General features: G+C 37.5%; 1 protein-coding gene across 7 annotated transcripts in view; it reads right to left on the bottom strand.

The window, feature by feature from the left end:
* Positions 1 to 15767, bottom strand: part of CHD9 (chromodomain helicase DNA binding protein 9) — a 91511-nt gene that overhangs the window by 12165 nt on the left and 63579 nt on the right. For 6 of the 7 annotated variants that reach the window (XM_037408675.1, XM_037408674.1, XM_037408679.1 and 3 more), the window contains 16 exons: positions 14764 to 14959; positions 13833 to 14000; positions 13053 to 13232; positions 11404 to 11514; positions 10526 to 10722; positions 9498 to 9697; positions 8830 to 8989; positions 7807 to 7896; positions 6902 to 7005; positions 6647 to 6764; positions 5899 to 5956; positions 5484 to 5526; positions 5103 to 5322; positions 4765 to 4967; positions 3562 to 4470; positions 1161 to 1324 (listed from right to left, as the gene is read on the bottom strand). In XM_037408675.1, coding sequence (XP_037264572.1) covers positions 1161 to 1324; positions 3562 to 4470; positions 4765 to 4967; positions 5103 to 5322; positions 5484 to 5526; positions 5899 to 5956; positions 6647 to 6764; positions 6902 to 7005; positions 7807 to 7896; positions 8830 to 8989; positions 9498 to 9697; positions 10526 to 10722; positions 11404 to 11514; positions 13053 to 13232; positions 13833 to 14000; positions 14764 to 14959 — 3121 coding nt within the window. The remainder of the gene's footprint in view (positions 1 to 1160; positions 1325 to 3561; positions 4471 to 4764; positions 4968 to 5102; positions 5323 to 5483; positions 5527 to 5898; positions 5957 to 6646; positions 6765 to 6901; positions 7006 to 7806; positions 7897 to 8829; positions 8990 to 9497; positions 9698 to 10525; positions 10723 to 11403; positions 11515 to 13052; positions 13233 to 13832; positions 14001 to 14763; positions 14960 to 15767) is intronic. The other variant, XM_037408676.1, reaches the window with a different exon arrangement.

Below are 15767 nucleotides of genomic sequence, written 5' to 3'. Positions count from 1 at the left end.
CTCCTGCACTGCCTTCTTTTTCAGACTTTCCTCAACTGCTTGACCTTGAAAATTTTCTTCGTTACAAGCTTGTGATGTGACTCAAATTTGCAAGCTGACTTGCAACTCATGCCTGTTCCCCAGAAGATTATGAAATTATTCTTTTATTAAAATACCAGTGTTCATTGCTTTATATAGCATATGCCTAGCAACACACTAAATACGCTAGAAAGATGCTAAAATTGCTTTAGAACTATTGCAAAAACCCAAGCATTTAAGAAATCTGTCACAAAAATTAACAGCATGTGGGTTTTCCTGCTCTTAAAAAAAGAAAAGTCATACACTACAATAAGCGTAACACTGACTATAAAAGCAAGTACATTTGTCAGACCCAGAAAATGCTGCAGTCAGTCTCATTCTCCTTATATGTCAGGAAAGAAAACTATCCAAAAATATATCACAGTTACAGTTTACGTAGTGAACAGACATCCCAGCAATTTACAATTTTTGCTTCATCTTGTTAGTTAAGCTAGTTAGCTGGAAGTGTGAGAGACTGCTCCACGGTCTTCCATGCCATGTCAGCCACAGACATTCAGATATGACTAAAGATCTTCAAAATGGTATTTCAAGCAAAATGAATTTCCAGTCACTCAGTGTTACTATCTTTTCAAAGTATGCTTTAGAATTTCACTAGTTCACATACGGAGCCATATAGTTAAGTTTTAACGTAAAAGTTGTATTACACCAGTGCTTCGGCCAGCCTACACATTCACATGACTCAGGATTCTGCAACGTACCTGAAGGAGTCCTACTACTACTGCAAAAAGTTTTGTAGTATTTAGCTAACTAATTTCTTGCTCTATTTAATTTTTTACATTCTTTTGTAGTACTGTAAACAATTCTTCTCATGGACTTAAGAACATCCAAATACCTGATAAATTGTCCCATCTTCATCTTAAATACGCTTCCTTTCATCTCCTATGTGACCATCCTCCCTTTTACATACCACTGATGTATAAAATGCTGTCGTCATTCTACTATAATTTACCATAAACGAAACTTCTTTTCCCAAGATTTCCCCACAACTCAGTGGTATAGGTTTAACATTTTTAATCGAGTACTAAAGTCACAGCCCACCTTCCCCTACAACTTTTGTTTTCATAGTAGTGATATAAACTTGCCTTTGGCCAGTAGGATGCAGCCAACATGTATCCACCTTGCAGGAGATAACTGGAATTTGGAGTCCCATTGTTCATCTGGAAACTGTCCTGCGTCTCATCTTGTGTTGTACTCAGAGAGGCTACACTCTCTTCATCATATGCTTTTATATGTGGGGTTCCTTCTGCTAAATAAAACCACCAAAATCATTTGATGTCACAAACAAAAAGTTAAAACACTCAATGTAAGAGGTTCAGGTGAACGAAACACACAGAACAATGTTCAGAGGAAGCCCAAACACAAAGTTACACTGAAGAATTCATCTGATGGGCTTTTCAGGATGACCGCTGATCCTTCTCTAGACATGTAAATTCCACATGTATTCCCTTCACTATTTCGAGAGCTTAACATGTCATTTAGCTATTTCCAAACAGACATGCTTCAGAGTAATCTGATAAGACAGTCCTTACTTAGGCTCACAAAGGAAATAAGTGAAACAACATGCACTAAAATCTAGAAGTAAACTGAAATTAAAGTGCCCATCTCCAGAACATGGCAAATCTATTGGGATACTACTACAAAAAAAACACCCCATTTCATTTACTGGATGGAATGCTGGATATTCCACATCTTGAACACATGTCTGCATGAGATAATTTTTCGAAATTTTAATCACAGAGGACTTTCTCCTACTTTCCAATGTCTCCTTTGACTGTCTTACACTCATTATTATTTTACTTTTGCTTCCATCCAGACAACAATGTAAACTTCATTATGACACGGGGAAATAGTCTGAAACTAAAGAAAAACCAACAGAAAACCACCAAACCCCAGAACAAACAAACAAAACCACCCCACTCCCCACCCCCCAAAAAAAAACCCAAACAAAAAAGCCAACCCGAAAACCATAAAACCAAAAAGGTGCTGCCTGAAAAGGTAAACACTACATCAGCACAGCGCGTATGAGGGACAACCGTCCAGAACTCCAATTTGTCCTTAACAATCGGTGTTTATCAAGTCATCTGATATAATTTAACTCTCCCCTTAAAAGACTATTCAAATGGGAAAAATATGCCAAAGGTTCACATTAACTGTACAACATATGAAATAAAACCTGGGCTTAAAATTAATATACAGAAAAGGCTAAGAGTTTTGCGGCATTTACCCATCTCTTCAACACCAACTCAGCAAAACAGCCACAAAAAGAAAGGCTGAGTGATTTATAAGATTTTTGCAATCTGAGCATGGCACTAATACTTGCCTGATCAGACTCAGCTGGCAGAAATAAAGCCTAATGTTTGGACTTGTAGCACATGTTATAATAGCCACTGTTTAGATCTAAATATTTACGCCATATCAGCATTCCTTTTCTCTCACTGTTTTAATGTTTGCATACAGCTGTTTCCCTCTGAAAGTGTCCTTCCACTGCTACAGGCAGCAGCATCTTAATCGTTTTGTTTAAGTGGTGTTTTTACTTGCCCAGTAACCATTTCCCAGCATATTAAACCCTATGGTTTCTGTTTGCCATTTCCACAGACAAGAGAATTTATCTGATCAACACAGTGCCTTTTCCCCTGAGGTACTGGGAAAAAAAACAGGTTTTTCACTTGTGCTGTAACCCCACTGCCTAACTTCATCCTCCTCCTTTTCTTACTACCATTTGTTTTCACACAGTAAAGGTATCTTTTCGCATTTTGAGTTTCAATGGGGCAAGAGTAGGGGACGCTTCATAGTATCAATAAAGAACGTATTAAATAAAGAGTGACTGGCTTTGTAAAAATTTTACATCACTTCACTAATCAGAGATTTCTGCTTCTACTTCAAAGCTTTCAAAAGTGTCTCTTTTGTTTAGTCCTATGCTCTACAATTGCCTCAGTCTTTTCTAAGGAGGTACATATTATAAAGTGTTTGAAAATTTCCCGTGCAAGTACACTGCTCGGCCACCTCCAATTTATAAGAAAAAGCCGTCTGCATTACCCTATAGCTTGGACAGAAGGAAGCTTGCAGATTTTGTGAAAGCACAGTGAGGAAGCTACAATGACAGGTGAGCAAGAGTGGAAAAAACAGAGAAACCAGGAGAATCTCTGTATTTTGGAAGAAAAAGAAACAGTAGTAGGGAAAGCACACAGAGCACACATATCCAGGGAACATTAGCTATTCAACTCTCCTCCCACGCATGAACCACACGCACAGTAGGCTTGCTCACGGAACTGGTCTACAAATTTTAAGTACCTCATCCAGGGCACTGATATGAAGGAAACAAAATGCTGTATCCCTGAAATTCCTCCAACTCACTTGAAGAATCAAGCAAATGTGTTTAATTACTTATGCTGGACTTAATACCCTTTTTTAAGACATTTTTCCATTAAGAATGAACTTTTTCAGTTTAAAAGTTACACTACAGAAACAAGACTACACACATACCACGTTTTTGTGCCTCCTCTTCATCACTATCACTCTCTTCAGACGATGATGACGACGACGATGACGACGATGATGATGATGATGATGAGGAGGAAGATGCTGAAGAACAAGATGAAGATGATGAAGAGCTAGAGCCTGACCGAGAGTGTGAACAAGATGAGGAAGATGAAGAGGATGAAGAAGATGACCTGGAAGAACAGGATGATCTATCTGAGTCAGAGTCTGAGTCCGAGCTAGAGTCAGATCCCCTTTTGCTGACTCTCTGTTTTTTGGAAGCTGGGTTTGGAGTCAGAGGCTCTGTCCTTGCTGCCACCATGCGCCTGTCCGTGTCAGTCTTCACGTTGGGTTTGTGGTCTGCATTTTGTATTGGTGTGCCATTTTTTGGACTCAGAGGTTCAGATTTCATTATTGTCTGTGTCTCCTCTGTAGACATAGATTCCTCTTCAGAAGACTGAGGGTCCTCTTTCAGATTTTCATTTTTAGTTTTCGTGTCCTCAAAAACATTCACTTTAGCATCTGACAATCTTGACTGAGGTGTAAGAGGAGAAGCAGATAATGCCATCTGGTACTGATGCAAGAGTGGAGTAGAAGTCCTTGAGAGTGCCACTTTGTTTTGATTATAGTTCCTCTGCGCAGACATAAATGAGAGTTCAGGATCACGAAGAATATGATAATCTGTCCTGCTAACTCCATGCTTAGCAGCTCCAATAAGTAAATCCCTGTCATGCGTCCCACACTCCCACCAAACAGGTAAGTCTGGGTTCGGCTGGCACAGTTTTAGACGTTCAAACAACTGTGGGTGTCTAAGAGCCTGTTCTCTCACTTTCCTTAGGAGCTCAATGCGGTACAAAGTCCGAGAAGCACGCTCCTCTGTAATTGGCTGGATAAAAATGTTTGGGTCTACAAGTTCTGTATTAAAAACAAAACAGAGATAAGAATCTGGCAAAAAAAAAAAACAACAAAAAACCCTCACTGCAAATCAATACTAGAAATAGATGGCTTTAATCAGTTAATGCATGTCTCCCCATTACAAACTTTCAATTTTACACTTAGGATGTTTCCTTATTTCCTTGTGTCATGTCTGTCCGCCCCCCGCACCCCCCTTATTGTTTTTTGGAACACATGAAAAAAAACGCTTTCTCAAGACAAGCACTGGCAACAGAAATTACAGATAAAACTAGAAGTAAAACCATTTACACCCACCTTCTTTTGAGGGGAGACGACAGACTCTCCGGCACATTGACATAAACGCATACAAGTACTTCTCTAAGCTCTCATCAGTTTTCTTATGTAGCCGAGCCATTGCCCTGAATTTGGTCCAATCAAACCGTCCCCTTTCAGGATCAAACACCACTCCAAATGTGGACACAACTCTGTAAAAGTCAGCTTCTTCTCTTCTCGTCCATCTTGATCAACAAGTAAGAAAAAATGGAAATGCTGTCACTTTCCTCACTATTTCATGCAGCTAGCCATTATTATTTCTTCAGTATTTTTTATATAAGGACATTGATCAAAAATGTCTATTTGCATGCTGCACGTACCTTTGCTGTCTTTCAATCTTAGCAGCCATCTTTGGATTCAGAGCAGCTTCTTCATACGGAGGCTGCATCATACTAGTTTGTATTGGGAACGCTGGCTGGATCTGCTGGGCCTGCCTATTTTTACTTGTTCGTTGATACGCTGTTATTAGGCGGCGAAGACGTGTTGTTAAGGCAGACTGAGTGGGCCAATAGATTTTGTCACCTTCCATCATTTGTCCATCTGTATTAAAACAAAGTTACAGGGCAAAGAAAGAAATTAACCATTGCTGGTGCCCTACGGTTCTACACTACGCAATCTATATACATTTTAGCTGAGTCAGGAGAATTGGAACAACTCAAAATAGAATGAATTAGCTTGGATTTAAAGTTTTCTGTATTTACCTCCATCTGCTATTACTAGATCACCTGGTGATGAAACATCATCCTGTAGAGAAATGAAAGTGAAGCAAAATTTAAAAAGTAGCCCGCTCCACAAGATTTAGATTAAGCCTGCATCTTGCAGGCAATTTATAAGTATGACAAAGGAACAAAGTAACATATATCTTGCAGGCAATTTATAAGTATGACAAAGGAACAAAGTAACATATATTTTAGACCAGTGGCTAACAAGGCACACAACAGAATTAGACGAAAATTCCTTCCCATTCCCCCTTACTCACACAACTGCAGAAACACATGGAATAAGTTCTATCAGTTTAGAGAAACATAGAAAAATGAAGTAATTTGCGTAACAAAAAGGTGGAAGTATTACATCCTAGGTGTGTTAAAAAGAGCTATTAACAGTTGCCTACTATACCTCTATGTCATCTTTAAACATTGCTGGTGCCGGTTTATATTCTGGATCTTCTACATCCCTGTTAAAATTTCAACACAAAAGAACCCATCTTAGTAATATTTTAAAGTCCTTACATTCATTTCAATCAACCAAAACTCATTTAAATTTAGATAGATATATTGTATTTCATTTTCTATTTGAAATGAGGGAAATATTTCATGGCAGCTTTGGTTTGAATACGGCCCCCCCCCCCCCCCCCCAATTCATTCTCTCATTAAAAGATGCTCTTTATGACACAGCTGCTAACCTCACTGATGAAGCAATGAATAAAAGCTGTTCTCCCTTTCAGCAGTTATCAGTGATATTCAAATCGATCTGCTGGGGTCACCACTGCTTAGGTACGCGAGACTAATACACTAAGCTGACCGACCTGAAATAAAGTTAAATAGGTCTGTAGTACTCCGCCTCTGAAGGCTTTTGCACTTCAGTGCCTAAGTAATATTTCTGATACAGCAATACAAGGTGAAAGTTCTTGTTAACAAGCTGCTGCCTTTTTCCTTTAACTGTGAAATCCAAAACTTCAAGGGTTCTGGTACACTGTTCCTAACTCTCTTCCACTCTGTGGGAGTAAAATCAAAGTAGTATTCTTCACAATGACATCAAACTAGTAGAAAAACTAGTTGAGAAGACAATAAAGGACAACATACAAATTCAGTCTCGTTTACTTTAAGGCTAAGAAACATTCGTGCCCACTTTTAAGTGCTCATACCCATCCATGTAATCATTTGCTCTCTGTTCAGCAGCAACTGCTTTTTCATCTGGCTTGCCAACCCTCTCCAAGAAGCACAGCGCTGGGTCTGCTCTGATAGTGTTGTATTTTTCATAACCTATAAAGGAAAAAAAAAAGAAGTGGCATAAACTCAACTTTCAGAGTAAGCTATAAAAAAAAAAAAAAAAATTTGAGTGTAGGGTTTTTATATTGAGGGGTGGGGAACATACATATGCAGTCATCCATATTACTCACCATGTTTAAAAACTCCAATTAGAAGGGATTTATCTGCATCTGCATCCCACCACTCAGCAGGAACTTCAGAATGATCTGGCTCAGGGACCCAAACATCAATTTCACTAAGGAAAATCACCAACAGCACACCAACATCAATAATATTCAGAGGAAGAAATAAATTTTTGTTTTCTTTTTGTACAGTTGTACTTTATGTGGGTTTTGTAAACTTCTCTCTTCCGAGTACACATATACAAAAGCAGCAATACAAAACACCCAGACAGCTTGGTATTTTGCATTTGACAGAGACCAGCAACAGGGAAAGAATACGAAAGCAGTACTAGCATAGAACATCCTTCCCCTCTCAGTAAACTGCCAACTGCTAGCGGTTTGTGATTGCAAAACTTAGCAAACCAAAGATTATCTGCTTTTGTGTTTAACAGCACTAGATGCACTGCTCTTCCACAAATGTTTATAACACTTTCTGAATCAAATTAAAACTTTCTATCCATCAGAAGCTCCTGCAGCAGTGAATTTCCAAATGGCAATACCACCATTATAAAAAAAAAGTAATTTAAAAAATGGAATATGCAGCACATTAACCAAAACTGTGCACAAAGAGGCAGGAAAAACCTGCCAACTGGAACGCAAAGTATATAATTCTATCTTTCACTTGCTTTTTCAGACTACTTGATTTAAATAGTTGTTACTTTATATAGCTAGACTCATAAACAGGAATCAGGACTTCCTCGTGTCAAGTCAATACAAAGTGCCTAGCAGAAAGTACACAAAAACATTTTTCTCACAGCATAATTATAAAAATAATTGGTTTTAATATCTCTTTTTTAGGTCTAGGAAGATTTCTGAACTTTCATTTAACAGTTTACATTTAAAACAAACAAGGTAAAAAAACCTCTATAGTTCACCTGGCATCAATTCCATCAAACACCTTTTGGAATTCATTACCAATGACTTCTTGTTTTAAGTAATACAGCATTCTTACTCGAAGCAAGACTCTAAACAAAAAGAAAAAAAAGAAATACAAGTATTAGCACTCAAAGTTTTCAATAGTTGCGTGTGGGTTTGTCTTTGTAGTATCACAAAGCTTTCACATCATTTCCCAAACATATTTCCTTCAGTTATAAGAGGAGAACCTCCAGTTCAGGTCACCTTTTATTGCAATCACTTTTACAAATTGTTTCATTGCAAAAAATTCTTTCAAATCCAAGACACAGACCAAGGCCAGCAGAACACTCCTCCCTAGCTTCATAAAACACTGCTAAGAACAAACTGCTACTCCCCATTTCCTACTTGGAAGATTCCCTTAGAATGAATCGAGCGGGCTGACAATGAACACTTTCCCCTTTCCATTCCTTCTCACTTAGCATTTGGTGCACGACCCCAATGGCTTCTCCACGCTTTATCTCAATTCTTGACTATAGCCGTAGCAAGTTTTCAAAGAGAATATAACAAGTTTTGCTATTGAAAAATATTTCATGGAAACCAAGCTCATTCATGGCTGCGAGTGAGCTTTCAACAAACTAGTAGCTCAGATTCTCAGAAGCCTAGAAAGTGCGCCAGGTAAACAGCATGTTAAGACAGAGGGGCAACTACTTTAGTGCTTTCAGTTCCTTTCCAAAGTTATTAAAGAGCTGGCTGCTACAAGGCTCCCCAAACATGCTAGTAATATCTCTCACTCTTTCTCTGTACAGACACAAACACTGTTGCTTTCAAAATAACAACAGAATTATTTTAAATGTGAAATACTCTGTCCACCTCATCCACCTCCTGATACCCTGCAATCTATTTATTCTAAACAAGCTAACACCATTAAAACTTGTTCCTTCATGGGGCGACAGTATTTGTAAGTCTAAGACAACGAGGAATCAGAAGAAAGAAGTATCTTTACACAAACATTGAAAGACATTCACACTTCAGCTACCGCTTACTTGTTGCAATGGTGTTTTATGTGCTTTTTGTATCCTTCATCTTGTAACAGATGTTCCGGGTTGTACTTTCGAAGCCATTCTGCTTTGTGTATATCAAAAGTGCTAGCCTGGGTCTTCACTTTTTTTCCTTTTCTTCCTCTGGGCACAGGGGCTGATAAGCCTATATAATTTAAAATATATTACAGTAACAGCAATAGGGAGGTACAGATCTCCATGATACTTATAGTTCCTATAGCCTATATCAGTATTGTGACCTGCAGTGCAGAAAAAAAATGCTAGCACCACAGCTGCTGGATCTGAGGTTTTTTTCTCTTTTGTCTCTTAGAGCACCTCTAGAGTACATTTTACCAGCTAAGGACAAAGCAGGAGATGGGGGGCAAATAAAGTAGTGTGTGTTGTCACCTACTACGGAACACAATAGGTTCTTACAAACTGAAATGAAAAGAAAGCTTACACAGAGTATACCAATGCATTTGGGTAAGCCATCCAATACAAAGAAAAGCAGAAAAAAAATGTTTCTTTTCCCATCAACTGAATTGCTATCTGAAATAAGTTCCATTTATTTTAGAGTAAGACTCATTCAGAGAGAATTTTTAGCTGTTTTCACCCCAGTACCACATGTGTATGTTTATTAATCTATTTAACTGCAGAAACATGTAACGCCTTACCAAGGTGATTCTGTAACTCTCGTGTCTGCCCATCCTCTGTTGGGGTAATAAGATCCCATATAAAACTTTTTATTTTCTCATCCCCTCTGTAGTGAACAAGACAATAAGCTAATAGAGCTCGGCAAATTATCTCCACATCCTGTTCGTTCAATTGTCTCTTGAAGCGACCGTGTGATAAAATTTCTCTCCATCGGCCCCACCTAGTCCAAAGCGAAACACAAATCAGCACTTAGAAGTGAAACACTTGGGTAGCCTGTCGGTTTCTGTTATACAAGGGAACTTCTCTGTAAAATATTTAGAATTCCGATTTTTTCCTTCAGCTTATGTTAAGGAGTAGGAACATGAAAGTAACATTTGCAACAGAATTCCACCTATTTAAAATGAGAGTTTTAAACAAAACCTGCCTGTTGTAAGAAAAAAAAACAACAAACCACACACACACACAAAAAACAAACCCCGCATGATTGTTCAAGCTTCTAAGACACAAAACTGACAGGAACTCGTACTGATAAGCACACAGTCATTTATCTTATAAGGTGGGCAGAGAAATCCTAAGATTTTACTTCCAAACCAACATACCTGATTTAAGTATGCTTAAAATAACTGCTTAGATTTTTCAGTTCCTGTTTGCACCTCATCGAAGCGCAAGACGTTTTGCTATTATGAACATCAAGTCACCTACCAAGCCTTTATATCACATGTTTATTTAAAGTTTTGAGACTGCCTGCAGCACTTAGGGTAACAATTTTGAGAGACTACTGTAATGCCCTTGTTAAATGCCAGTCTCCCTTAAAGAAAGGTTTTCACCTCTCCCCTCTCAAGTGTTTCTTCAATTTGCAAGTTGTTAGAAAAATTTATACAGGGTGCACGATAAATTCATGCACATTCATCTTCTAATAAAATTCTATATACACACACCATGTTATTGCCAATATAGCTAAAAGTTATGCCATAAATATAATTTAATACATAAAAAAGTAAGTGTTTTGTAACAAACTTCCTAGAATCAAGAAGGATGTATACAATACCCATAGACCAGTAAGTTTTTTTCCACCCGAAAGCACTCGGTTCTTCCATATCCATTGGAGCGGTCACAAGGTCTGCGGAGTTTTGGTTTATCGTCACCCTCGCTCTCCACTTCAGACAACTCGGCCAGCTCATCTTTTGTAGCACTAAAGGGCCGTGTTTGTTTCCTAATTCTTGGAGTATCAATAACCAGGCTGTTCTGCAAAGTTTCAAACAAATCAGAGAAACAGTTGATAAATTTTTCTTAAAGTAGACTGCTTCAGTACAGAAACCACAATTTCTGTCTAATGTCATAGGTTTTTGTAAAGACATCACCGTAAACATCCATAAAGGAAGTAAAACATGGTATTTAAGGCAACAAAAAATGGGTTTCATACCATGACGCTAGTACAGTAGTTACAAATGGTATCGAATACCTCATCTGAGCTGAGTATTTACACAGACCACGCTGCAGTCTCTCTGAGTAAAAAAGGAGCACTAAAACCTTTTTAGAAATGAACGCCATGAATGTCTTCAAGCACAGGGGACAACTTCCAGCATTATAAAATTGATACCATTCGTAGTCAGCTATATTGCAGCTTCCAGCCCAGGATTTACAGACAGAGAAACAGGGCAATCAGAACAATTACACACTTTCAACCATTTCCAGGTCTTCGACAAATATCAAAGACCCCCAAACTCTTTTGGGACAGCAGGGAGCTAAGGAGTACTAAAGCTAACCGCAGGCTGATTACTCATGCACAAACCAACCAGCACAAAAAGCCTGATTTGTTGAAATATTCATCCAAAAAAGCACCAGAAATCCTAGACCTGCCATTTCAGAATTAAACAGCAAGCACATACTTGAAAAAACATGCATTAAAAAAAGAGAAGTACTTACTCTACCACTGAGAGCATCTATATCTATTTCTGCTTTTTTGGCCCATTTCTGCCAGAAGTTGGGATCATCTAGTGAAATATCAGTCCTGTTTCCAGATGCAACAAAACTAGCCTGTAATAAATAAAACAAAATATTACCATCATCATATATCAAAAGTTTCTAGAGTTTGAATGTCTCAGTGCTGTGAAGCCTGCATAACCTTATTTAATCAAAAATCTCCCCAGCAGCTGTTAAGACTTTAGAAGTTACAGTGCAAAGCAACTCAAAAGTTCTCCTCCCACTTCATTTTTTAAGATCAGATCCATAATATATCAAAAAAATCTAATGAACTTTAATGCCCTATCAGGAGAGAAGAACACTAAGCAGCAAGATTCTTTGGCTTCTAAGTCTGAATCTAAATTACTTGAATAGGAGAAAATAGAATCTTTTGAAGCAGCTTATCAGCATTTGGGGATTTCATCTCATGCAAAAGCACTCGCTTGAGGGAAATTTCAAAGGAGTGTGTAAACTACCAACAATCAAAGCTTGAGAGCATGGAATAAGCTTAATTTCAGATGGCATTTAAAAAACCCTGATACACTGCTTTTGGGAATAGTGTAAGTGCGTACAAAAACTTCTTACTCCTCCGATAAAAAAACAGTGATGATGACCTTTAAAAGTCTATTTCTTATTTAAACCACAATCAGCAAGATGAGGGCCTAAATTAATGTATAATTAAGTAATATTTATGAATATTATTTAAAATATAGTAATATACATTTATATTAAGATTTTCCTTTTTCTTTACCTTTTTTTTAATTGTCACAACTGCATTCATAAAGTACCCATGTTCCAAGCTCAGTTATACTGTTTGATGTTTAAAAAAAAATTACGAATCAATTTTTTAATTTACCTGAATTGCTATTTGTTCAGATTCATATTTGCACATACTTTGGAAATTAAGGAGTCCAAATGTTTTTGTTCTGTTCTGTTCACCCAATTTTCCAGCACAGCTTTTTGGCTGTTATGATATTACTGTTTATCTCTTACCCTCCAAAACTTAAGAGCACGTCGGTCTAATATTATTCTACACTATTACTCCTAAGACCTTACACTAATCTCAGCATCTCTCTACATATGTATATATACACACACACATACACTCCACCCCATGCTATTTTAGGAACTTTCTTATTTTGCTTTTCAAACTCTTACCAAAAAGCTCAAAGTTCAAACTATAACCTATGTGTAGGCATTTTCAGAGTAAGCCTGACAATTTTTAATCTTACTGTTTTACATAAATCTTCCCCTACCTCCAATATATCTGAATATAAAGGATCTACAAACAAAGCTGTTTTAATGTTCTTGGTTAATGCAGTCCATTGTATGGCCTTTTCTAAAGCAGCACACACCTATCACTCATCTTTCCTCAAGCATGCTCTTTGCATCTGGCTTTTACACAATCTGTACATGCAAATCTGATTTTGCTATGTGCATGTTAATATAAACAGATGTAAGAACCTCAAAATGTACTTAACATACATACACATTAAACAAAAGTAAACATAACTTTAAAAAAAAAAAACAAAAACCAAAAATGCATAAGCTTTACAACATTCAATTACATTCACAGCTCTATACTGTCAAAGAACAACTTGCTGCTTCTGCACCTTGGCAAATGTGGAGCCCCTTCCTTCGGATTCAATTGTGATAGTTTTAGTACGACGCTGCAAAATTTGGTCAATGTCTTCCTCACAGAATTTAGAGCCTTCATCTTCTTCATCCATAATGGCACCATATGCACCTCTTCGAAGCAAGTCTTCTATTTCTTTTTTGGAGAGTTGCTGGATCTGAGACAATAAAATAGGTTTCAGACATATAAGAAAATAAATCCGCCAAAGTCTTTTCTGTTTCTCTTTCCCTTTCCAATGTTTCTGCAACCTGTGCTTTATAATTAATAAGCTTAAAATCTAGATTATTAAAAGCTAAGAGAAAAGTCTAGTTGACTGTCAAAGTAATTTGTTACATGGTTACAGTAAACATTTTTACAAGTATGGGTCTTTTTTTTTTTTTTTTTTTTTTTTGGCTGTTCTCAACACTACGATGAACATAGCTTAAAAAACTTACCTGTTAATAACAGACATAAATCTCACCTTATATTAAAGTAACACATGATATTAATATGAGAAGATACAAGGAAACAAAGGTAAACTTTACTCATTGTTTTAACTTTGACATTAACTATCTTGGACCTTAAACAGGCAAGAAACAGTGAAAGATTTATCAGAGCAACTGACTACATTTAAAATTATGTCAACTATATTGTTAGTCCACACGTAAAACATAAGAGATGCAAACAACAGAAAAATGGCAGCTTCTGTAATTTAAAATAGTTCCCACACAATTACAAGAAGAAAAGGAAAGATATTTCAAGAAATAAGTTTACATACGCCACCGACACTGTTTTCTCTTCCACTCATACTCTGTAAGACAGCCTTATCCAGTCCCAGTTTCAGACTTGCTCTGTCAAACATCTCTCTCTCGTAGGAGTTTCGCGTTATCAGCCTGTAAACCTTCACTGCCTTGTTCTGACCAATCCTGTGACAACGGGCTTGAGCCTTTTGGAGAAAGGGAGAATGGCAATAAGAACTTCGACTTATCTAGGAGAGAGATACTATTCTTTCAAGAAAGTATTTCTGCGGTAGCGCAATCTGAAAAACCACCATATGAATTCAAAAGGAAGTCAAGTCATATTTAAGTCAACAGAAGCTATCAGGCATTCCACATTGCGAACAGTTTTCTAAAAACAGTATAGTAAGTCACGTACAGATGAATGACCTGTGCTGAACGCTACTAAATGGTATTTCTCTTGCAGCAACACTCAATACAAACACATGCTAGCTTGTAAGTTATCTGCTCTCCAGACACAAATGGTGAAGTAGTTGTGACTAGGACAAATTCCTACATTTGATTAAATCACCGTTTCTTAATACATATTAATCCTTTTCTATAATCTTACGTTGTAGCTAAACAGCTCTATTTCGATAAACTGTTAGTCACTATATGCAAAATCTAACCCCTACTTTCATAGCGCCTTCAAAATCTTCAGGGTTTTATCAACTCACTGACTTAGTTTTCCTGTGTTGTGCTTTTATAATGTAACAAATGTGAAAGAGAAAGTTAGAACCCAACCAAACCCAGATGACCTCTCCTATCCAAGCAGAAGGTATTCATCAAAAACCATTTACATAGCCGCCTTAAGAAAACCTGAACCTTTTAAAACCATGCATGTTCAGAACACAGACAATATTCACAGTGACCAAATTTATATCAACCAGGTTTTCCTTCTTAGGCCCCACTATTAAGCTCAAAGGAACTTACCTGCAGATCATTTTGAGGATTCCAGTCAGAATCAAAAATTATGCATGTATCTGCTGCAGTCAAATTAATGCCCAAACCACCAGCTCTGGTGCACAGAAGGAAGACAAAGCGATCGGAATCTGGTTTGCTGAACCGGTCTATTGCAGCTTGTCTGAGATTCCCTCGTACTCGCCCATCAATTCGTTCATATAAGTATCTGGAAATTGTCACAGATAAACACACATAAATAATTCTTTGTTTCTTTTTTTTTTGTAATTTAAAGGGGGATTAGAACAGCTCTGCTTGCATGTTTATTCTTTACAGTGAATAAAAGCGATACAAGCTAGCTTTGATTATCAGTGGATAACATAACGAGGAATCATGACAGAACTTGCACATCTGTAGCATTAATACGCATCAAGAAGTCCCAACACCAGCATTTTAAGACAAGTGCTTCTGAACTTGGTCCACTAAAGCAAGCACCTGATTAAACGTATCAGGAAACATGTATGACCCTGACACTTAGTTGCATTAAGACATGCCATAACCTTAAAGTCACATGCCATCGCGCTTGGATCGCTGCCTAAAGGTCACAGAAGCAGGACAGTGTACTTCTGTGTTATATACCAAATTGTCTGAATGTGTTCAGGGGTAATCAAGTAACCAGCAGAAAGCAGTACTTGGTGAGCTGTCACTGGACAAACTGCATATTGATTCTGTCAAGATTAAGAGAAATGGAACAAAAATTACATGACAGCACCTCTAACAGTCTATCAAGGCATCAATGAATACAGGGCTTCCTTAACTGAAACCAGCAAATTTAAAAGCCTGAAGTAAAACTGTCATTTCAGTTACCTTTGACAACTACAAAGACGCCTATGAAACTTCTGACTTCAGGTGAAATGCTTAAAAAGGGAACAGATACTTTTGTACATTGTAAATGGAGTAAGATGCTGAACGTGTACCTACTAGCCAAAAAGCCTCACAACAGTTTTTCTTCTAATCAGCAATAAAATGTCACAGCA

This window comes from Falco rusticolus, chromosome 15 (genome assembly GCF_015220075.1).
Source record: "Falco rusticolus isolate bFalRus1 chromosome 15, bFalRus1.pri, whole genome shotgun sequence".
Classification (NCBI taxonomy): domain Eukaryota; kingdom Metazoa; phylum Chordata; class Aves; order Falconiformes; family Falconidae; genus Falco; species Falco rusticolus.
This window is presented reverse-complemented; position numbering and strand designations above follow the sequence as displayed.